This window comes from Scyliorhinus canicula, chromosome 10, assembly GCF_902713615.1.
Source record: "Scyliorhinus canicula chromosome 10, sScyCan1.1, whole genome shotgun sequence".
Taxonomy (NCBI): Eukaryota; Metazoa; Chordata; class Chondrichthyes; order Carcharhiniformes; family Scyliorhinidae; genus Scyliorhinus; species Scyliorhinus canicula.
In genome coordinates, this window is record NC_052155.1 from 186,424,782 (window position 1) to 186,449,302 (window position 24,521).

The window sequence follows — 24,521 nt, forward strand, 5'->3', positions numbered from 1 at the left end:
CTGCATATACTGAAACTTTCGCCAGCCCTGCCAGCCCAAACCTCTCGTCCAACTCCTCCAAACTCACAAATCGCCCTCCCAGAAACAGATCCTTCATCTCCTTAATTCCCCCCTCTTCCCATCCCCTGAACCTTGCGTCCATCCTGCCCAACTCAAACCCATGATTCTTCCTAATCGGCAGCCCCCCCCGACCCAGCTCGCGACCTAAAATGCTGCCTAAACTGCCTCCAGATCGTCAACGTGGCCACCACCACCATACTCATCTAATACTTCCCTGGGGCCATTAGGAGTGCGACTGCTGCCAGCGCCCGCAGCCCTGGCCCCTTGCAAGAGCCCGCCACCATCCTCACCCGAATAGCCTCTCCCTGCTCCAAACCCGAATCTTCTCTGCATTCACCGCCCAGTAATAATGCATCAAACTTGGTGGGCAGAACCCCTCCGCCTCCACCCCCTCTGCAATCTCCTTCCTAACCCTAGCCACCTTCCCTGCCTAAACAAACAGGGAGATCAGCCTGTCCACCCCCCTGGGAGATCAGCCCGTCCACCCCCCTGGGAGATCAGCCTGTCCACCCCCCTGGGAGATCAGCCCATCCACCCCCCTGGGAGATCAGCCTGTCCACCTCCCTGGGAGATCAGCCTGTCCACCTCCCTGGGAGATCAGCCTGTCCACACCCCTGGGAGATCAGCCTGTCCACCCCCCTGGGAGATCAGCCCGTCCACCCCCCTGGGAGATCAGCCTGTCCACCCCCCTGGGAGATCAGCCTGTCCACCCCCCTGGGAGATCAGCCTGTCCACCCCCCTGGGAGATCAGCCTGTCCACCCCCCTGGGAGATCAGCCTGTCCACCCCCCTGGGAGATCACCCTGTCCACCCCCCTGGGAGATCAGCCCGTCCACCCCCCTGGGAGATCAGCCTGTCCACCCCCCTGGGAGATCAGCCTGTCCACCCCCCTGGGAGATCAGCTTGTCCACCCCCCTGGGAGATCAGCCTGTCCACCCCCCTGGGAGATCAGCCTGTCCACCCCCCTGGGAGATCAGCCTGTCCACCCCCCTGGGAGATTACCCTGTCCACCCCCCTGGGAGATTACCCTGTCCACCCCCCTGGGAGATCAGCCTGTCCACCCCCCTGGGAGATTACCCTGTCCACCCCCCTGGGAGATTACCCTGTCCACCCCCCTGGGAGATCAGCCTGTCCACCCCCCTGGGAGATCACCCTGTCCACCCCCCTGGGAGATCACCCTGTCCACCCCCCTGGGAGATCAGCCTGTCCACCCCCCTGGGAGATTACCCTGTCCACCCCCCTGGGAGATTAGCCTGTCCACCCCCCTGGGAGATTACCCTGTCCACCCCCCTGGGAGATCAGCCTGTCCACCCCCCTGGGAGATCACCCTGTCCACCCCCCTGGGAGATCAGCCTGTCCACCCCCCTGGGAGATCACCCTGTCCACCCCCCTGGGAGATCAGCCTGTCCACCCCCCTGGGAGATCAGCCTGTCCACCCCCCTGGGAGATCAGCCTGTCCACCCCCCTGGGAGATCAGCCTGTCCACCCCCCTGGGAGATCACCCTGTCCACCCCCCTGGGAGATCACCCTGTCCACCCCCCTGGGAGATCAGCCTGTCCACCCCCCTGGGAGATCACCCTGTCCACCCCTCTTTAAAAAAAAAAAAACACCTTGGGCAATAAGACCCGGCAGGCATTGAAACAAGAACAAGAATCACGGCAAAACATTCATCTTTACTGCCTCCACCCGGCCTGTCAACGACAGAGGGAGATTGTCCCACCTCAGCAAATCAGCCTTCACCCTCCCCACTAAGCTAGTGAAATTAAACTTCCAAAGCCCTGCCCAATCCCGGGACATCTGCACCCCCAAATTCCTAAAATGAGACGCTGCCAAACGAAATGGAAGCTCCCCCACCTCCACCCTCCCGGAGGGGCGCCCACAAAGTACTTATTCTTCCCTAAATTCAATTTGTCCGCTGAAAACGTCCCAAATCTCTGAAACAATCCCATTATGTTTCCCACCGAAGTGCTCGGCTCCAAAATATACAGAAACAAGTCACCTGCATACAAGGACACCCTATTTTCCCCCACCCCCCCCCCTCACTATCCCCTTCCACAACGCCGAGCTCCTCAGCACAATGGCCAAGGGCTCTCTAGCCAATGCAAACAGGAGAGATCATGGGGCACCCCTGCCTTATACCCCGGTGTAATGCAAAATACCATGAGTCTCCCCTCCGCCAGAGAAAGCACCACATTCAACAGCCTCCTGTCATTCGAGGACAACTGTCTTCCCTTGATGAACCCCGTTTGGTCCTCCCCAATCACCTCTGGAAGGCACCCCTCCAACCTTGATGTCAACATCTTTGCCAATATCTTGGCATCTCCATTCAGCAGAGTTATGGGCCTTTACGACCCACACGCCACTGGATCCATGTCCTTCTTGAGCAACAACAAGATAAAGGCCATCGTCTGTGGCAAGAGACCCCTGTCCATCACGTCCTCAAACATTCCCACCATCAACAGCGCCAGCCTATTCTTAAATTTTTTTGTAAAATTCAACCGGAATCCGTTGGGCCCCACCGCCTTCCCTGCCTGCATCTTCCCAATCGCCACCCTCACCTCCTCCACTCCCACTGGCTCCTCTGACCCTGCCATCTCCGTCTCCCCAACCTCAGGCACTGTAGCCCACACAAAAACCCCCTCATCTCCCGCTCCTCCTCCCGTGGCTCCGACTTATACAAGTACTTCTAGAACTCCTCAAACACCTTATTATCTGTTCCGGAGCCACTACCAACTCTCCGTCTTGTCCCACACCCGAACTATCTCCCTCGCCACGACCTCCCTACGGAGCTGACCTGCCTTCTCCCCGTACTCATAAAAAAACCCCCTCGCCTTTCTCAACTGACGCACTGCTTTCCCCGTGGACAATAGGTCAAACCTCCCCTGCAACGCCCTCCTCTTTGCCAGGAGACCCGGGTTCATCCACCTCAAAGATCTCTTCTATCAGTCGTTGTCGTTTTCTCCTCTCCTCCCTATCCACCAAATTTTCGAGCAGCATTTGTGGTGCCTGGGATTGGGGCAGCCCGTCGGGAAAAGGTTTGCTGCATGGAATGTACGGCGGGGGGGGGGGGGGGGGGCTTGACCGGGTGGATGCTGAAACACTATTTCCCCTGGCTGCTGATTCCAGAACTGGGGGACACTGTCTTAAGATAAAGGGTGATCGCCCATTGATGACTGAGTTGAGGATAACGTTCTTCACTCAGAGGGTTGGGAATCTTTGGAAATCTCTCCCCAGAGTTCTGTGGAAACTCAGTCGTTGAGTTGAGTGTGTTCAAGGCTGAGGTTGGTGGATTTTTGGGCACCGGGGAGAATGAATGGATATGCCGGAGGTGGAAAAAGTGGAGTTTTGTACCGTAATCCCTTTTCTTTTAGAAACCATCTAATTTGCTCAGTGGGCCAATTTTACAGACAAACACAAGGCAAAGGATAATGATTTTGGGAGAAGCTTGAGTTTTTGTAATGCCAAGCCATTTTTGCATTTGTTTGAAGTCCTCGGCTGTAACATTTCAGTTGATGCTTTCTTCTCATTGACACTTGGCTGTCAAGCCTCCAGCATGCCCATGATTGATGTTGTGCACCTCGCCATAACTGATGAGGGTAAATGACATGAATTGTGTGTTGCTCATAGCCAGGAGACTTTCATCCGTCAGCACCTGCCAAGGTAGAACCAGTAGGTTGGAAAAAAACTTGCTGTGAATTGGAGGAAAAAAAATTAGGATCAGTAAGTGCTATTTCAGACATGGAGACATTGAATGTTTAAGGTTTGATAATCTTCAAAAGCAAAGATTGCTTTGTGTTTGCCTTGTCTTAGTCCAATCAGATATTGAGTGAAGCGAATATTCTATGTATTTAACAATTTTCCCTCGTGTTAAATGCTCGTGAAGACACTGAAAAGTTGCTGAGGAAGATGTTGATCTTTGCCCTGAGCAGAAGCACCAAAATGCTTGCTGAATAAATTCTTCTTATCGCACTGTACCCAAAAACAAATCTGTGACAAGTCAAAAGATAAATTTTAACAGCTAATTGGAGTATTTAGTTACATAACCTGGGGTTTTGTGGCAACCTGAGGCATGGAATAAAAAGTGTTAACTTTGGGTATTTAACTATTGCATTTTGGTTCTCCTGGTGTACCCTATCCTAAGACGTTTCCTCTAGTATATTAGAAGTTTAGCAAGGGAGTATCATTCATAAATGTTTGGGAGTAGACACACTGAACCAGGAATGCTGTGCTGGAGGAGAAGAAAGTAGAGACGTTTGTGTCTGCATGTTTTTCCACTATAGACACAACTATTATTTATGGCAAAATCTACAAATGGACATAATTTCACTGGAAATGCACGTGGAGGTCAAGCCGTGATGACGTTACGTACTAGAGTAATTCCTGAAGGTAATCCTGTATGACAACTTAATTCTTATTTACATCTCCCAAAAAATGCAACTCTGAGTCAACGTAGGGTTTTCTTTCAGTGGACCTGTAACAATCAGGACATCATCATTATTGAAATAACCTAGCCCTCAGCCTTTTTGAAGAATCCAGCTCAGGACTTTAAAATTTGTAAAGCAGAGAATAAGAAATCCTGGCTGTGAACATTTTGAAATTTTATGAGGGTGGAAGGCCAGTGGAGAGGTCACTGGAATAATTGGGTTTGAAGGTGCATGAAGTTCTAAAGAAAAAAAGACTAAATTAGAAGCCAAAGTGAGCAACGTTGCAAAGGACTGAGTTTATTTATGGCGGAGGAATTGTCAAGAGATGGCTTATGTTTTATGGGCAAAAACATTTTAGAAAAAGTACTTTAAATTCGGTGTGCACCCAGTTGAAATTTCTGTACTTTGGGCGTATCATTCTGATTTGTTTTCCTTTCTCAATATTTTGACTATAGCCATGTCCAGCTAATCTTGATTGGCTGCCTGTGTTTTTTAATGATCCCGAAATTAGAAAAAGGATTCTCCAACTTTAAGATTTCTTGGGCTATTTTATTAGATCTCAGTGGATTTCCCTCCTTGCCATTATGGGCTACTTGTGGCAAAACCGGATCATATCGATCTGCTGTTCAATTTAATTGGTTTTTGATGGGGGGGGGTTCAGCGAAGATACCGCTTAAAACTGAATCGTTAGCATGCCACTAGAGTAGTTTCACATAAGTTATTTTATTAAGGATTGAGATGAATTATAGGACTGAGTAATCATTATTAACAATTAGACATTTATTTTTAGGACATAACAGTAATAAGTAATCAAGTGGGATTTAGGATAGCTAACTTGACCAAAAGGACATTACTTCTGACATCTTGTCTTTGAGAAACAATTCAGGGTGCTGGTTCTGTTGTTCTGTTTCTCACAAACAGTCAGCACGGGCTGCTGGGATTGTACACAACCGTCAGGATGAGGATCAATCATGCGCTGCTTGCCATTCTATTGAATAAGTTTAAACCCTGCTTGCAGCGCCAAATGATGTAGGAGCGGTTTCAAGACCTGTGTATTGAGTCAGCTTCCACTTGGGGTTATTTCCTGTGGCTCAACTCCGTTTAGAGAGGAACAAACACGACAACCTGGACAAGATTACTTATTTAATCAAGCTTGTTACGTGTACATGGAGAACAGACTGAATATCTGCCAAGACCTGTTTTGCCGAACAAAGACCAGAGCACAGTACTTGTACAACATTCAAAAATCAATTGCCCACCCCAGTTGGACAATCCAATCCCTGAAGCTGTTACTTATCCAGTAGAATTGCAAGCAGTGTTTAAACTTCACCCAATAGAATGGCAAGCAGCGCATGATTGATCCTCATCCTGACAGTTGTGTACAATCCCAACAGCTCGTGCTGACTGTCTGTGAGAAACAGAACAACAGAACCAGCACCCTGAATTGTTTCACAAAGACAAGATGTCAGAAGTAATGTCTTTTTGGTCAAGTTAGCTATCCTAAATCCCATTTGATTACTTATTACTGCTGTGTCCTAAAAATACATGTCTAATTGTTAATAATGATTTCTCAGTCCTATAATTCATCTCAATCTTATAATTCATCTCAATCCTTAATAAAATAACTTATGTAAAACTATTCTTGTGGCATGCTAACTATTCAGTTTTAAGAGGTATCATCGCTGACGACCCCCCCTCCCCCCCCCCCCCCCCCCCCCCAGTTGTCAATGAGCCATTCTGTGACGCAGGAGTATTCAGTGTCTTTCATCATTAGGTTCTCTGTTTCTATGACGTACCTGAAGCCTCACCCCATATATGAAGTATAGCCTCTATTTCTCTCTTCACTCATCAGCTGAAAACTTTGCCACCAAACCTTGACCCAATGCACTCCACATCTGGCACTTTTTATTCATTTCAAATCGCTTCCACCACGAGGCTACCCGTATTTCACCACCGCATTGTGCAGCTCAAAGCACTCTTCACAAAGAAAAGGCTTTGTGTTTCTTAAGCTCTCCTCGGGTACGTGGTGGGCAGATAGCTGGCAGAGGCAGTTCAATTTACAGAAATCCAAATTGAAGGCAATGAAAGAGAATGCACTTTAAATGGTGATATTTTACTTGGAGCCGAGAGACCTTGAGTGCATTGGTATGCAGTTCCTTAAAGGTGGCCCCCAAGTAGCAGAGTTTTAGATTTGGAGACAGAATACAAAAGCAACAAATGGGTTCAAATTCCTGGCTTGCAATTGGGACATATTTCCAGGCACCCTATTGCAGGAAGGATGCAAAATCAATTGGTGGAGGTTGCGAATGCTGTTGCGATGAGAAAGCCAAGAAGAATAAGGGTGGCCTGATTGTTGTCTTCAAGATGTAGGAAGGGTTTTGGGAAGGTGGATTGTAACAGTTTGATCCAAATGGCCGGTGAGACAGCAAAGAGAGCCCTCCAACTTAGATTTGAAGAGGAGAAAGTGCATGGTAGGGCCTGTTTGGAGATCTTCCAGATGGAGTTGGATGAGGCACTAAAGGGATTTGAATGTGAGGGTAAGACCTTGAAATCAGTTCAGTGAGGGGGGGACAAGGTGCTAGTGACAGCTGGCAGGAATGGGCTTCAGGATTCACTGTTTGTGAGGATACAGACTGGTGTGAAATCCTTTGGACCCCCTAATTTTCAAACAACTATTCAATTCAGGCAGCGTACAGCCGATTCACCTGGCTAACTTTTATCTTTCCTGAAATCCATACGAAAGACTGCAGTGCCAACTGACTTCTCTGTGGTTTGCAGTCAGAAACAGAAATTTCAACTATCCCAGGCTGGAACTTTCCTTAAAAACAAAAGGTCCTCGTACTCCTGAACTTGAAGTCTTGTTATGCACCATTTACCATTGATTATTTGTCTTGACCTCTTTCTCACAGGAATGTTGGACAGCTTTATAGTGCAGAAGAATTACAGTAGTACATGTCTGGTATTATAGCACCTTGGAGCAGACTGATTACTGTACAATAATATACAATACATCTCAGTGTTGGCACAGTTGGAATGAAGAAATAACTTGTGCCTGTTTTGATTCATTACTATTGAATTCAGCCATGGGATTTTTTAATGTAGTCCTTAATTGGAGCTGCTCCGTTCATCGCTCAGGATATTGCAAGTTTTAAACATTTTGACAAATACAATTTTATGTGAACAAAAATATCTTTGATCTTAATCTACACATACTTGCCTCTTTGTGGTGTATTGTTATGTATTCCCGATTTACTTTCAGGAAATTTTAGAAAATAAACAGGTCGTCCAAGAGTCAAAAATGTTGATAAATTGCCATGATTTTTACAATCTATTCAGGGAAAATTGGATAAATATTTGAAACCGATGGTGATATAGGGCTATGGGGAAGAGAAGAGCACAATGGTATTGGTTTTGGGTTGTTTAATTAAAGAGCTGGCATGGACACAATCCCGAATGGCCTCCTTGTCTGTGGTGTTAATTTCTACTGCCCCAGTGTGAATTTGGCTGCTCTATACTTTCAATAACATTTCTTAAAATGTAGGCATGCACCTACACTGATCCTCCCACCATCGAAACATTCCATTTCCAGTGTTCCCGCTGCTCATTTGTTTCCCGATTCCGACCCCAGAACAAGCTGAGATTGGCAGCTTAATTTCTCTTTAAACCCGTGAATATGCCTTGGCCCATAATCTGTCTTGGCACCCGGAGCCGAAACAACCTCCATTTTATACTTCAATCCATAATAACATCGTTATTTCAAGTTGTGATATGAATCTAGGCTTACTGTTGATTAAAATTTATTTTTGCTGATGTACAAGAATGCCGACATTCCACCTCCAAGCATGTGTATGTAAATATATACAATGCCTTTGGGGCTGAAAGCAGCTCCTGAATCCTTACCAAATTTGGTTCTGCCTGGGATATTGCATGTTCATCTGAAGTTGAACCATAATAAACTGTTTCTCCAGTTGAAAGGTCTGTGTATTGCTTATTAAAGCAACTTTTTGAGAGGTACTTTTTGTTAGAGGTTCTAAGGCTGCCCCCTCTCACTGCTGAGTAAGCTAATATGTATGGATAAATTATATTGTGTCAAGCTTGACACTGTCGTATTCAGTTACATATTGCGTGATTGAAATGCTAGTCCCGTAGGCATCATTCTTTCGCCTGTTGATTGCTTTTTGGGATGTGGACGACACTGGCACTTTTATTGCTCATCTTTAGTTACTCTGTTGGTGGTGGCCATGCTAAAGATATGGGGACAGTTGCGGCGGCACTTTCTGTTAGGAAGCGGGGTGAAGCTGCTGACGATCCATGTGTTCGAGCCGGCGAGGCTGCATGCTAGGCTTTGGGGTTGGGAGGAGGCATGGGGGGGGGGGTTATTTCTAGAAGTCGGTTCGCGAGGTTGCAGGAGTTGACGGAGAAGTTTGGGATTCCGCGGGCGGAGGACTTCAGGTATACCCAGGTGCGGGATTTTGCAAAGATTTTCCTGCCTTTTCTGGTGGCACCACCCTCCTCATTGTTGGAGGAGGTGATGTGGGGCTGGAGAGGGGGGGGGTCATCTTGGCGATCTATGGGAGGATTTTGGAGGAGGATTTGGTGTTGTTGCAGGGGGTTAAGGCCAAGTGGGAGGAGGAGCTGGGTATGGCGCTGGAGGACGGGTTGTGGTGTGAGGTGCTGGGGAGGGTGAATGCCTCAACCTCATGGGTTTGATACAGCTGAAGGTGGTACACTGAGTCGAGGATGAGCTTGTTGAGGGGGTGGAGGACACTTGTGAGCGGTGTGGGAGGGGCCAGGCCAAGCCAATCATGTACATTTGTTCTGACCCTGCCCGAAGCTGGAGGTTGTTTTTCAGCGCCATGTCGGCCATCTTGCACGGGGTGTCGGAATTGCTGGAGCTGCAGACGGGAGCGGGGGCAGATGTTTGAGCCTTTGCCTTGCTGATTGCTCGCAGGCAGGTCCTGTTGGGGTGAGGTCAGCCTCAACACCCTGTGCCTCAGTGTGGCTGGGAGACTTGATGGAGTTTCTGTACTTGGAGAAGGTGAAGTTCACCTGGGGGGGGGGGGGGGGGGGGGGTAACTGCCACAGTGTTGTTAGCTAGAGCATTTCAGAATATTAACAAAGATGAGGGAAATTGACAATATTTGTCTACGCCAGAATCTGTGTGGCTTGGAGGTTAACCTGGCTGTCACGTTGCTTCCACACCATTGCTGCTCTTGTCATTCCTGCAGAACAGGTCACAGGGGACGGAGATGATGCCATCCGATATAGATAGTGCAAACTGCAGTTGCAGTACATGGATGGTGGATGGGTTAAATATTGAATTCAGTGGCAAGGCCATTAGTAAGGCGCACTGCTTTATCCTCCATGACATTGAGTTTCTCCAGCACTTCTGTTGCAGTTTCTTCCCTCGAGGTGATTGATCCATTCGGCTCCTGTCTTCAGTAGTAGGTGGTGGAGAGGCTATGAAGGGACAGGTGGTAGCCATTCAACACAATGGCAAGTCTATGCCCTGCTTTAGTTGCCATGTTGTCAATATGGCTCGCTCAGATATAAAAACGTCATCAGATTTAGTTTAATATTAGCTTCTTTAATTTTGCCATTGCATATAAGAAGTTATCGAACAGTTTCAGGGCAGCACGGTAGCACAAGTGGATAGCGCTGTGGCTTCACAGCACCAGGGTCCCAGGTTTGATTCCCCGCTGGGTCACTGTCTGTGCGGAGTCTGCACGTTCTCCCCGTGTCTGCGTGGGTTTCCTCCGGGTGCTCCGGTTTCCTCCCACAGTCCAAAGATGTGCAGGAGGTGGATTGGCCATGCTAAATTGTCCTTTAGTGTCCAAACGGTTAGATGGGGTTACGGGGGTAGGTGCAGATGAGGGCCTAGGTAGGGTGCTCTTCTCTGAGGGTCGGTGCAGACTCGATGGGCCAAATGGCCTCCTTCTGCACTGTACGGATTCTATGTTTCTATGAATTGCTGCTATGTGACTGAAACGGGAAACGGTACATCTCCCATCTCCGATTTCTAGTAAAATAAAGACATTAAAAATCGCTTGAGTTTATATTCAAATACAAGCCATCTTGTGTGATTTGTTCAGTTCAAACATGTTTAACTGGCAGCTTTTTCCAATGAGTTTGGTCACCAAAATTTCAGGAAGCTGTCAGGCTAAATTTTCATGTGAATGAATAGATCAACCAGGGGCTGACACACATACTGCAGTTATGGCACTTTGTTCTTTTCTGCTCATTCTGCGAGTCAAACCTTTTCATTATTGCCGCTCACTTATTCTTCCACTGTTCTATTAATGCGCTTGACAGTTAAGCTAAACCGCGGTCTAGTGCAATGTTGTGGGTATATTGGGAAAAATGTAGCCATTGTCTGCAATCCCTGAGGAAAACTCTATTCCCTACCCACCGACTCGATCCCTCTCCTGAAGCCAAATCACACTGTTCACATCCTTGTTTGGCCCCACAATGAGCTTCTGGCCATATATCCATGCCACCTCGAAGGTCGCCTATTTACATTTGTGTAACACCACCAGTTCCACCTCTGCCTCAGCTCATCTGTGGCTGAAACCCTCATTTGTGCCTTTTCTTGCCTCCAGGCCTGACTATACCCATGCACTCCCGGTTAACCTTCCACATGCTAACCTCCTTAAACCTGGACAGCAGGGCTCTGGATGAATGAAAGCAAAATACTGCGGATGCTGGACATCGGAAATAAAAACAGCAAGTGCTGGAAAAACCCAGCAGGTTCGGCAGCATCTGTGGAGAGAGAAACAGAGTTAATGTTTCGAGTCCAATATGATTTCTTCAGAACTGAAGAGAGGTAGAAATGTGATGGGTTTCATGCTGTTGACAAAGAGATGGGAGGGGGGTAGGTCAGGTGGAAAGAAAGGGAAGGTCTGGGATGGGTTAGAGGATGAGGGAGGTTAAACACAAAAGATGTCCAGGAATAAAAGGCAAAGGGAGTGGGAATGATTGTAATAAAGTAACAAGACATATATATTTAAATACATACATTACTCTAGTGTTCTCGAGTACTAACTCAAACCAAATGCCATTCACTTATCCACCCCTGTGCTCGCTGACCTATATTGCCTTCAAGTCAAGCAGCATCTTGATTTTCATCCTTGTTTTCAACTTTCTCCGTGGCCTTTTCCCCCTCCCTATCTCTGTAAGCCCTCCAACAACCCTTCGCAATGTCTCTGTTTGTCTAACTCTGGCTTCTTGCGCACCCCTGATCTTAATTGCTCCACTATTGGTGGCCATGCCTTCCGTTGCCCAGGAAAGGTTAGGATTGTTCCCCTTGGAACAGAGAAACATAGGGGCAGGATTGGGCCATTCGGCCCTTCAAGCTTGCTCCGCCAGGTGCAACTCCAGCAGGTGTAATAGAGATTTTCAAGATGGTGGGTCTTGAATAATAAAAATTTCCCTCTGGTGAGGGACAAAAGCAGCAAGTATATATTTCAAAATCACTGGGAGATGAAGAGTAACAGTTTCACTCAAAGAGTTATGGGGCCTGAGAAGGTAGTGGAAGTTGATTCCATAAATAATATTTAAAGGGAGTTGGAGAGGGCTTAAGGAACTTACAGGCCTCTGGTAAAAAATGCAGGGGTGCAGGACTGAGCATGATTGCTCCTATAAAGAACCAGCATGGGTACAGTAGGCCTCCATCTGTGTTGTTAGTCTCCTTCGTTGAATGATATGCTGGGTACCGAGTTTCCTGATATTGAGCATGTGGCGGATAATTGTGCAGAAGTAGCCGGGACGATGAACCGCTCTGTGACCACTGGCACCCAGCCCACAATGCTCAGCATTTTATGCTTTTAAAATTCATGCACGTTTCCAAAGCCAAAGAAAGCTCAGATTTGAGTTTATTTTACAGCAATTCAGCTCGCAGTGGTCTTTTCACAACATCTGTGTTCTTTTCTTTGAATGGTGTTCAGAGCGTTTCTTGAACAATTTCCAAAAGCACCTTTTAACAACATTCTTTTTTGAGAGGAAATCTTTCCTTAGTGTCAGTTGCTGTCCTCGTAGGTTATTTCAGCGAAAGGCAAATAGCTATTAGTCATTCACGCCTGTACTGCGCCCCCGTGATTGAGGCTTGCAGCTTTTGATCGACATTAAACCATTGCAAATTGCTGGACACGACTTTTCCAAGCATCTGTGTGAGAATGGATTTCCGACTGATTTGATAAATCCTCCCATAAGTTTTGAGCTGGGCGCAGAAAGACTAAACCTGCTGAGCAGGTGTCTGTAAACGTGTCAAATTTTATTTTTTACATGGATAGAACACACTGCCATTCTAAAGTCAACCCAATCCTAACCGACTCCAGTGTTTTCGATGGATTTACCTCTGAATTTGTCGAGTTATGCCAGCTGAAATGGCTAATCATATTCGGCAAGAGTGCAACTAATAGCAGCTGTCTTATCAAAGAAGTGTTTCATTATCCTGTTGTGAAATAGTAACTGAATATGTATCTGAAAAATGATTTTAAAAGTTGATACTGGAAGATTCATATCAAAGCAATGATGCCATTACTGTGGGTAACCTGTTGGTTTACTGACTGCACAGATGCAGGAACAGTATATACTCCCAGGTTAAATTATCCCTGTCAATTCTAATCCGAGATTACTGATTTTATTGTATTGTACACCATTTCGGATGTAGTGGTAACCCAGCTAATTGATGAATTGTCTACTTAACCGGATTTTTTAAAAATGTATTCTTTCACAGGGATGTGGGAGTCGCTGGCTAGTCCAGCATTTATCTCCCATCCCTAATTGCCCCTCGAGAAGGTGGTAACTTCTTGAACTGCTACAGTCCATGTGGTGTAGGTACACCCACAGTGCTGTTAGGGAGGGAGTTCCAGGTTTTTGACTCCGCGATGGTGCAGGAACGGCCGATATATTTCCAAGTCAGGATGGTGGGTGACTTGGAGGGGAACTTCCAGAGGGTGATGTTCCATCCCATTTATCTGCTGCTCTTATCCTTCTGGAAGGTAGAGATCGGGGGCAGGATTCTCCAATTATGGGGCTATGTCCCCACACCGGCGTGAAAAGCGGCGCCAACCACTCCGGCATCAATGGTCACCGATAATGGGGAATGCCCCCCTTCCTAGGGGGCTAGGTTGGCGCCGGAGTGGTCCCCGCAGCTCCAACCGAAGCGGAACGGCCCGCGCGAGTTCGCGCATGTGCGGAACGGCCGTTGTATTTCAGCGCATGCGCGCTATGGCCGGCGTATTTCCACGCATGCACGGGGATTCCCTTCTCCGTACCGGCCCCCGGGCAATATGGCAGAACCCTACAAGGGCCCGGCGTGGAGTAACACAGGCCCCCACGGAACCAGCCCACCCGGCGATCGGTAGGCCCCGATTGCGGGCCAGGCCACCGTGCCCCCCCCCCCCCCTCCCCCGGGGTCAGATCTCCCCGCCCTCCTTCCAGGACGGCCCCCGCAGACTCACCTTCCAGGTTCCGCTGTGTGGGACCTGAGTAACCCATACTGGCGGGAGACTCGGCCAAGTCCATCGGCCCATCGGGGTCCAGAGAATTGCCGGGGGGCCCGCTGTCAGCGGCCCCCGAACGGTGCGGCGGGAACCCCGTGGGCACCCGAGAATTGGCGCCGGAGAATGGGGAAGCCGGCGGCGGGGTGCGGGTCTCTCGTCCGCCCCTCTTCTCCCCCCCCCCCCCCCCCCCCCCCCCCCGGGTATTTTCCGACCCGCTGCCGGGTCGGAGAATCACGGCCCTTGGGTTTGAAAAGTGCTCTTGACGGAGCCTTGGCGAGTTCCTGGAGTGCACATTGCCACCACTGTGGATCGGTGGTGGAGGGAGCAAATATTTAAGCTGGTAGTTGTCAGTGTTCATAATGCAGGCACTTAATTACAGTTAAAACTGAGACAAAGAAAGCTCTTCCGTTTACCTGGCATCAGAATATTTAACCTGAATGAACCAGTAGCAGGAAAAATTATTGTGATCATTTGGCCTCAGGAAATCTTTTGTAATGTGAGCACAACTTTTTTTTCCTGTGAAAGTCACCTCTCCAAGTTGTGGTTTTCAGCAGTCTCGGATTGAAATTTTTTATTTTCTCAGAGGCCAAATTAAATATGTCTCCTTTTTTTTTCATAGAACATCTGCTGACTTTCTGCAGAGGAATCTTTGGGCAAATATCTGCTACATAGAGCCAAGCTGTTTTGTTTTGACGCCAGCAATGTGTCTTAATCTCAACCTTTGCAAAATGCTCCTGTCTCGGTTTTGTTTTGGCCTGTAGAAGAAATAGACTAACAGAGTGGCCGTTTCCAACTGAATAACCAACTGAACTTGCTTCCAGGTGACTGCGGAGACCATGTTGTAGTGGTGAACACAAGGCATATTGCATTCTCTGGCAATAAGTGGGAACAGAAGGTGTACTCTTCCCACAGCGGGTGAGTAGGAAATTGGTAGAAATAGATAATGGTAGTAATTTTTAACATATTTACTTAATGTAGAATCATAGAATGGTTACAGCACAGTGAGAGGCTATTTGGCCCATCCTGCTTGTGCCAGCTCGCAGCAGGAGCAACTCAGTTAGTCCCACTCCCCTTCCCTTGCCCCAAGGCCCTTGCAAATGTTTTCATTTTCAGAATTTGTTCAGATAATTATCCAACTCCCTTTCGAAAGCTGCAGTTAAATCTGCTTCCACCACACAAATCCATAGAATAGAAGCACTACTATGCAGAAGGAGGCCGTTCGGCCCATCGAGTCTGCACTGACTTCCTGAAAGAGCATCCTACTTCGGCCCACTCGCCCGCCCTAACCCCCATAGCCCCACCTAACCTACACATCTTTGGGAAATTTACCCTGGCCAATCCACCTAACCTGCACGTTTTTTGACTGTGGGAGGAAGCCGGAGCACCCGGAGGAAACCCACGCAGACACGGGGAGAATGTGCCAACTCCACGCAGACAGTCACCCGAGGTCAGAATTGAACCCAGGTCCCTGATGCTGTGAGGCAACAGTGCTAACCACTGTGCCACCCCAATCTCTCTGCTGTTGCCAAAGAAACCTCCTTGGTGTTTACTTCCACCTACAACTCGAGGATTTTGAAACTCGAGGGTGGTACCAATTGCCTGACTTCATTTGGCTCCTACTTTGTTTTACATCTTGGTGGTGTCCTCTCTTCGAAGTGAACGGTCTTAATTAATATTACAGAATGTTAAATACAAGAAAACTGAAACATTTTGAGAATTTCTAAAATCATGGCAAGTAATTACGACTTGTGCTAATTACTAAGATGCTAGAATAGTGTACATTAGAAATTTTAAATTGCAATTTTAATTGCAGTTATCCTGGTGGATTTAAACAAGTGACAGCTGCCCAACTGCACCAAAAGGACCCCATTGCAGTGAGTATATGGATGTTTCCTTCAGGGCTGCTATGATCTTATTAAGTGGTGGAGCAGGCTTGAGGGGCCGAATGGCCCTACTTTTGCTTCATTGTTCATACGTATGTTTGTAGATTCTATGATACATTTTATCCTAGGTTTAAACTTTAAATTGAAGTGTAAAGTTCCTAATTGGTGTATAAATGAGCTATTATAAATTATGAGGCAGTATCACCAGCGCTCTGGGGAAGAGTCATAGTGGACTCGAAACATGAACTCTGTTTCTCTCTCCACAGATACTGCCGGACCTGTTGAGGTTTTCCGGCATTTTATGTTTTTATTTGAGATTTCCAGCATCGGCAGTATTTTGCTTTTATTTTGGCAAAAAAATGTAAATGTTGTTTCGAGCATAATTTGAGAGAAAAAATGTTTTGAGGACTACAGCAATCCTGAACCCTAATGAGACAAAAAAAAAAAATTAGAGTCCGTTCTGAGCGGGATTAGCAGGGTCGCTATCGAACGGCACTCTGTTGTTATTTTGGGCACCAACGGGGAACGACCTCCCCCCAATCATGAACCCCCGCAGACATGGGCAACAACGCAACCTTCAACCCCAGAGAGGCAACCTTCAAACCCCCCCCCCCCACTCACACACACACGCACACACCAAGACATGAGGGTGACCCGGTCCCACCCCCATCCATCCTCGTCGGTATCGGTGCATGGCACCCACCCCCCCCCACCCTCTCCCAAGTGAGCAGACCATGCAATGGGGACACTGAGAGCAACCCCACCTTTAAATCCCCACCCTTCATGGCCCCACCCTCCATACACCCCTTCAGGCCCTCTCTTTATGTACCCACTTCATGCCCCTCTAAAGGCAGTGCCACCCTGCCCAGAGGCCGACCACCCTAAGTGCCGTTCCGCCTGGTCCCCGTTTGTCGGGACCCGTGCTAAACGGTGCCCGGCTGGAGTCTCCTTGGCAAGGCCAATCGATGCCGGGTGGTCGTTCGATCCGCCATCAGCGTGGCTAAATGGGTTTTTAAACTCACTTAACCGTGCAAGACTGGGTCCCACCCATGGTGGATCAAACAGCCGTCAGGAATCCAGGGTAGGGGGGGGGGGGGGGGCTCCTGGGATCTGCTGGCCGCATCCTGCCCCGATTCCAGTGGGACGTGGCCGGTAAATCCCGCCGGATGGCTGGGCACGCTCACTATTCACCCACACTTCAGTCATTTCTTTTGGAGCTTGGGGAGATTCCCACTGAATCATCCCACACTGAGAATGTTTCTGCAGTGGGGAACTAAAGACACCGGCAAGACCGGCTGCTCAGAGAACCGGTGCCCAGATCTCAACAAGCTGAGGTTTCCCACACCCGTCATCCAAGGGCATCATGATCCCCCGCAGACATGGGCATCAACGCAACCTTCAACCCCGGAGAGGCAACCTTCAAACTCCCCCCCCCCCCCCCCCCCCCCCCCCCTCAGACACACACACCCAGACATCAGGGTGACCCGGTCCCTCTCCCATCCATCCTCATCGGCATCGGTGCATTGCACCCCCACCCTCTCCCAAGTGAGCAGATCACTCAATGGGGTCTCTGAGAGCCCCCCCACCCTTCATCCCACCCTTCATGGGCATGGTCCTACTCGGGCATTGCCCCTTGGCAGGGCCCCCTGGCAATCCAGGATCTGCCCCTGACACCTCTGCAGCTGCTTGCGTGGCCTGACCTGTCCCTGACCACCCAGGGGCTCCACTGGCCTCTGAACCCCCTGGCGTGGTCATCACGCCTGGTTTCAGTTCATGGAAGCCAGCACTGACTCGCTGGGCCAGTGAAAAGAAATAAATTTGACCAGCATTCCTGATTACCGTTCAGTAATTCCCCCTGCTGGAACTGTAAATGCGTCGATACCAGTTTAGTAAAGGATTGGCCCAGGATGTGGTGTCCATCAAGGTCAAATTGCCTGTCGACACTCAGTGTGCAGGCTCACATTCCGAGAATGCCATTTGGGGCAATATATACTAATGAATGAAATGAAAATGAAATGAATGAAAATCGCTTATTGTCACGAGTAGGCTTCAATGAAGTTACTGTGAAAAGCCCCTAGTCGCCACATTCCAGCGCCTGTCCGGGGAGGCTGGTACGGGAATCGAACCGTGCTGCTGGCCTGCTTGGTCTGCTTTAAAAGCCAGCGATTTAGCCTGGTGAGCTAAACCAGCCCCTTGACTTGCCCAAGGGAAGTGAATACACTATTGCCAAGTTTGCGGATGACACAAAGATAGGTGGGAAGGTAAGTGGTGAGAATGACACAAAGAGTCCTCAAAGGGATATAGACAGGTTAAGTGAGTGGACAAAACTTGGCAAATGGAATACAAAGTAAGAAAATTTGAAGTTGTGGACATTGATGCAAAGAATAAAGAAGTTGGATATTATTTAAATGGAGAGAGATTGCAGAAAGCTGCAGCACAGAGGGATTTGAGAGTCCTTGTGCATAAATCACAAAAGGCTGGCACGTAAGTTCAGCAGGTAATAGGGAAGCCAAAGGAATGTTGGCCTTCATTTCAAAGGAAACGGAGTAGAAAAATTGGGAAGTCTTGCTAAAACAATTCAAGGCACTAGTTAGACTACACTGGAATACTGTGAGCAGTATTGATTGTTTTAACTAAGGCAGGATTTTCAAAGTGGGTGGGTTGCGGCCGGGTGTTGGGAAGGTGACGGAGCAATCGGTTGCGACGTTCCCCTGTTAGTCCCAATCGCAGGAGAAGTACCCAACGGCCACTGCGGGCATTTAATTTGAGAATGGCGGCAGCCACCGGCTTTTAAATAAAAACAAAATGAGTTTGCGCAGTCTTCTGACCATGAACAGCAGCAATGTGCTCGTCAAATGCCCTGCACGTACACTTGACGTCAAGCGTCCTCAATGTGCATACTTTTGGCGCCAAATCACGGAGGAGAGCTTCTTCCATTTTCGAGTTGCTATTAAGTAAGGCAAGAGTACTGTGAAGATGAATCGTTTAGTCACAAAGAAGAGACACAAATAGGCAGCGTACCTACTGGCCAAGATCTCACATCTGAATCTACTAGAGAGAGCTGCACAGGAGAGTCCAGGGCAGGACAGAGCAGTGCGAGTGTCAGCTCTGTACAGAGCTCCAGGGCCTCTGGTTAACAACCTACAAAGAAGAAACTTAACTCGGGAACAAACCACTATAAAGATGATTTCTTGAGGTATGGTTTTGTCAATTCTGCCAATGCAAATAAGGATGCAAAGTCCATGTGTGTTATATGCAGGGAAGTACTGGTGAATGAGAAAGTTTCAAATTTTGGAAGAGAAGTGGTGGATGAAAAATTAATTTTGAGATTGAGACCCCAGAGTCAGATATTAACAGCTGACCCCAAATGAAAAGATTAAGCTGCTGTACTTGATCTGTGACAGCAAATTAAAAACACGCAAAAAATTCATGAGGCTGTCAGCATCCTGGATCAGCATCTCCCAGGAGTATCCTGTGCTGAGTAAAACAAGCATTTTGTTGCTATTGCCCCTCCACATATGCGAGGATGGATTTTCCATTCTCTCAAAGATGAAGACAGCACAAATGAACTGGCTGAACTCCGCACCTGATCTGCACATTTCCCACTCCTGTGAACCTGATTGGAGTGAGATCGTGAGGACCAAGCAGGCTCTCTTTTCGCATTAAAGGTAAGTGAACGTGGCGTGGGTCGCGAAGATTGTCCAGCGTGGGTCCCGAAGGTCGACTGGTTGACAAAAATGTTTCCCGGGAAAAACAATATTGAAAAACACTGATCTAAGGAAAACTGTACTGACATTAAGAGGCAGTCCATAGAAGGTTCACTAGGTTGATCCCATGTATGGAGGGATGTTCTTTTGAGGAGAGGTTATGTAAATTGGGACTGCACCCGTTGGAGTTTAGAAGAATGAGCAATGATCTTATTGAAACATATAGGATTTTCAGGGGGTTTGACAGGGTAGATGCTGAGAGGATGCTTCCTCTTGTGAGAGAGTCTAGGGCCAGAGGACATAATCTCAGAGTAATGGGTCATCCATTTAAGACAGAGATGAGGAGGGACATCTTCTCTGAGGGGAATTAATCTGTGGAGTTCTTTACCGCAGAGAGCTGTAGAGGCTGGGTCATTAAGTATGTTCCAGGGCTGGTATAGACATTTTTAATCCGTAAAAAAATCCATGGCTATGGGAGTAAGTAGGAAAATGGAGTTGAAGGTTATATCAGATCAGCCATGGTTTCATTGAATGGCAGAGAAGACCCAATGGGCCAAATGGCCTACTTCTGCTCCTACGTCTTATGGGTGTGATGTACTTCAGAGTTGCTTTTGTTTGTTGGAACATGAAAACAAAAGGAGGCCATTTACCCCTCGAGTCTGTTTTGCCAGTCTTTGAGACCATGGCTGATCTGTGACTTAACTCCATACGTCTTTGTCCCAGACCCCTTAAACTTTGCTTAACAAAAAAACATCCCAGATTTAAAATTAACAGTTGATCTGACATCAATTGCAGTTTTTGGAAGAGAATTGTAAACTCCTACCAGCCTCTGTGTGTAGAAATGTTTTTTAATTTCCCTCCTGAAGGGTCTGAACATGCAATGCATCTTTGCCCCAGGCTACCTGACTAGAAGAAACCGTTTCTCTCTATCTACCCTGTCTGTTTCCCTTAGTATCCTGAAAACGTCAATGAAAGCCCCCCTTAACCGTTTAGAATCCAGGGAGCACATATATAACCTGGCCTGAGTCACCGCCTTTGAGGGGACAGCAACAGGGGAATGAATACTGGAGTAAAAAAATATAAGGGAAAGGAATTCCAAGTGTTGATGTTTAAAACCTGTCCTTTTAATCTGATGTAGAACAATGAAAGAAGCTTATGAAACACCTGCTTCCAAACAAATGAAAATGATGAATTGCACTTGCGCTTTCCTCAAATTTAGCAGCGAACTGAAAAATACACCTAAGGCAATGTGTTAAACCAGTGCTTTTCAAACTATTTTGGCTGGGACCCATTTTTACCAACTGGCCGATATTCGGGACCCACGCCAGCTGACCTTCGGGACTCGCCATTGTTCCTTCCCTTTAATGCGAGAAGTGAGCCTGGGTTTATATTCTATAGTCCAGAGTAGTGAAGAATGAGAAATGACCTCATTGAAACGGGCATTATTCTCTCAGGACTCTACAGAGCAGATGCAGAATGGGAGTTTTCCCTCAGATGGGTAGTTTACAGCCTGGGGATATCGTCAGCAAATTACAACGTGACGATTTTAGACATAGATGAGGAGGAATTACTTAACTCAAAGCACTGTGAATATTTTTAATCCCTAAAATTCACTATCAAAGAGAGTTCTGCAGGCTCAGCTATTGAGCATATTCCAGGCAGATGCAGGAAGACTGAATTGAATTTAAAAAAAATCTTCTTCTGGGTCAGCGCACTGACGTCAGGAGGAGGCGGTGTTTCTCTCTGGGCTCCGGGCTTGCACACTGAGCAGGCAGGCATGCATAGCACTGCCGTCATTTTTAAAGCCGGGTGCTGCGGCCGTAGCGCCTGAATTCACGCAATCGGGAACGCCGCGATGGATGGCTCCGCGACACTCCCGACACCCGTCCGTGACCCACCCACTGGTTGCGGCCCCCATTTTGAAAATGCCTGTGTCAAGCCATTGGCGATAGAATGTATAGAATTTGTCATATCATTTTTGATATGCAGTGAAAACCTTTCAGTGTGAACATAGCAGTGAGATAATGGTGTGTCTATTATTTATATAACATCCACGTATTTGCATCCTGTTACCTGAAAACCATCCCACATCTGTGCAGTTTACGTTAAAGCCCTCTGCTTGTACTTGTAATTTAGAACTGGGCACTTGGCTGCGCTGTTTCCCCATGTCTGTCACTAGATCAGAATGAAAAGATTCCCTACGGGTCATTCATCCTGCCAGCACCCTGTTCTTCACTTTGACACAAAAACATCGCAAAACTCCGAAAGTGGTGATCTAGCCACAACAGGAGACCATTTGGCTGCTAATGCTGCATGACTCACATTGTCCTGTGTGCAAAAGAAGTACTGAAGCTGTCCCTGTTCGCATGCTGCGAGACATGGACAGCATTCAGGCCAGGGCTGATAAGTGGCAAGTAACATTTGTGCCACACGAGTGCCAGGCTATGCTTACCGCCAACAAGAGGGAATCTAATCATATTTCCTTAACTTTCAACTGCATCCTGGTCGCTGAATTGCCCTGCCCACTATCCTGGGGGTTACCATTAACCAGAGATTGAACTGGACTGAACTATAGATGAAAAAATGAAATGAAAAATGAAAATCGCTTATTGTCACGAGTAGGCTTCAATGAAGTTACTGTGAAAAGCCCCTAGTCGCCACATTCCGGCGCCTGTCCGGGGAGGCTGGCACGATGGCTACAGAAGCAAATCAAGGTTGCGACGAATCTGCAGCAAGTAACTCACCTGACTCCCCAAAATCTGTTCACCATCGACAAGGAACAAGTCAGGAATGTGATGGAATATTTTTCACCTGCCTGGATGTGTGCTGCTCCAACAGTCAAGCCCATCCCGGTTGGCAGCAGTGTGTATCGTATACAAGACGCACCGCAGCTACTTGCCAAGCCTCCTTTGGCAGCACTTTCCAGACCCGCAACCTCGACTACCTTGAAGGACAAGGGCAGCAGACGTCATGGGGACGCCACCAATTCCCATCCAAGCCACACAGCATCCAGACTTGGAAAGAATCGCCGTCCCCTCACAGCTGTTGGACCAAAATCCTGGGCTATCGTGGCAGCAGTGTGGATGTACCTGCTCCAGATCGATTACAGTTGTTCGAGAAGGGGGCTCACCACGATTTTCCCAAAGGCAATTGGGGATGGGCATGGGAAACAAACAAATGCCTCAACAGCAATGCTCAGACCCATGATAGAAAAAAAGAAAGACATGCTTTCGATAGGATCATTCACAATCTAAAGATATCCCAAAGCACAATACAGCAATAAAGTACTTTTGATATGTGATCACTGTTATGATGTAAGAATCCTGGCAGCCAACTTGCCCACACCGAAGTCCTACAAAAACACCAATTAGATAACCAAATAATCTGTTTCATTTTAGTGATGTTGTTTGAGGGATAAACGTCGACTAGGGAACCTGCTGTGTTCCTATTTCAAATTGTGCTGTGGGATCTTTTATGTTTATCTTGGAGAGAAGCCTTGTTAATAACATTCATCTAAATGATGGCCCCTCCAACAGTTTAGCACACCCTCAATACAGTGCTGCACTTATTGAAATGGGGAGGTTTTGTTTAACTGATACAAAACTAAAAACAGAACGATCATCTGCTGTTAGCCACTTTGACAATAATACAAGTTTTACTTCTCTGGAGGTTCTGTCCTCCACATTTGAATTTCAGTAAGACGCGAGTAATTTGCTTCTGGGGACTGGTCTCTTTCATGTAGGTTTTTCTGGAAGTTTGTGGGAAGGTTTTGACAAGGCAGGGTGCATAGTACAAAAAATGTCACCAGCAACCCTCGGTCTCACAAGTACATAGAACATAGAACAGAACAGTACAGCACAGAACAGGCCCTTCGGCCCTCGATGTTGTGCCGAGCCATGATCACCCTACTCAAACCCACGTATCCTCCCTATACCCGTAACCCAACAACCGTAACCCAGCTACCGTGCTGCCCTCACAAATCGTAGACCTCACAAATCGTAGACATCACAAATCCAATGTCAGTTGTGGGAAGTCTGCTTCATTGTCCATTTCTAAAATGTTCCATATTTTAAGCAAGAGCCGTTTGTCAGGGCCAGGGCTTTACCTATTCCTTGTTGAACTGGTGAACAGTAATGCTGTTTAATATTTCTGTAGATTGCCACACTCCTCATGCATGTTTATTATATTGATTCTCCCTCCACACAGTAAGATCCTTTACAATTTTGATGAAACTGTTGGGGAAAAGCTCCTTCCCCTTGAAGCGTAGGGGAACTGAGTCATCTGGTGTTTTTTTATATGAACTGCACAAAGTGGCCCAATGGTGAGAGACGAAGTGGAGTATCGGTATTTTGAATAAGGTTAAATATTTCAGTTTGTACGCAGTAAAAAGTGACTGCGGTCAATGCTGTCATAGTCTCAGGGTTTTGATGGAACGGCCGAGGGTCTTCGGGGAGTAATTAGCGTGACAAAGCATATCTTCTGGATTGTCATTATCTTCAGATGTGAATAAAAACCTCGTAATCAGGATTGCCAGAGAGCAGAATTTTGTGCAACAACCATCCAATAGGAGAAGTATGTTGTAACCGAAATTAGAGAGCCCATTACAATAAAATCCCTGATGTAAAGTTTAAAAAGTAAAATCAGATTTTCTAATTTACAGGGTCGAAATTTGTATTATTATACAGTCTTAACGGAAAGAAAATATTAACCTAAACAATAAATTTCGAAAGATATTGATCTCATTTGATTGTCAGGCAATAAAAGCTACAATGGGAACATGATGCCATGTCGGAGGGTGGCATTAACGTTTTTGTAAATATTTTATTCGGGCATTTTCATAAAAAAACAAACTGAAGCAGAAGCAAAGTTCTACGACATTATAAATAACCAACACTCACTCCCCCACCCCTCCTGCTCGCTACATTTGCCCCGTCCTCCCATCCTG

At 47.2% G+C, this 24,521-nt stretch overlaps 1 protein-coding gene across 1 annotated transcript in view; it reads left to right on the forward strand.

Annotated features, from left to right (window-relative positions):
• Nucleotides 1-24,521, forward strand: part of mrpl13 (mitochondrial ribosomal protein L13) — a 96,852-nt gene that overhangs the window by 21,247 nt on the left and 51,084 nt on the right. The window contains exons 3-4 of the mRNA XM_038810329.1: nucleotides 14,808-14,901; nucleotides 15,800-15,860. Of these exons, the coding sequence (XP_038666257.1) occupies nucleotides 14,808-14,901; nucleotides 15,800-15,860 (155 nt within the window). The remainder of the gene's footprint in view (nucleotides 1-14,807; nucleotides 14,902-15,799; nucleotides 15,861-24,521) is intronic.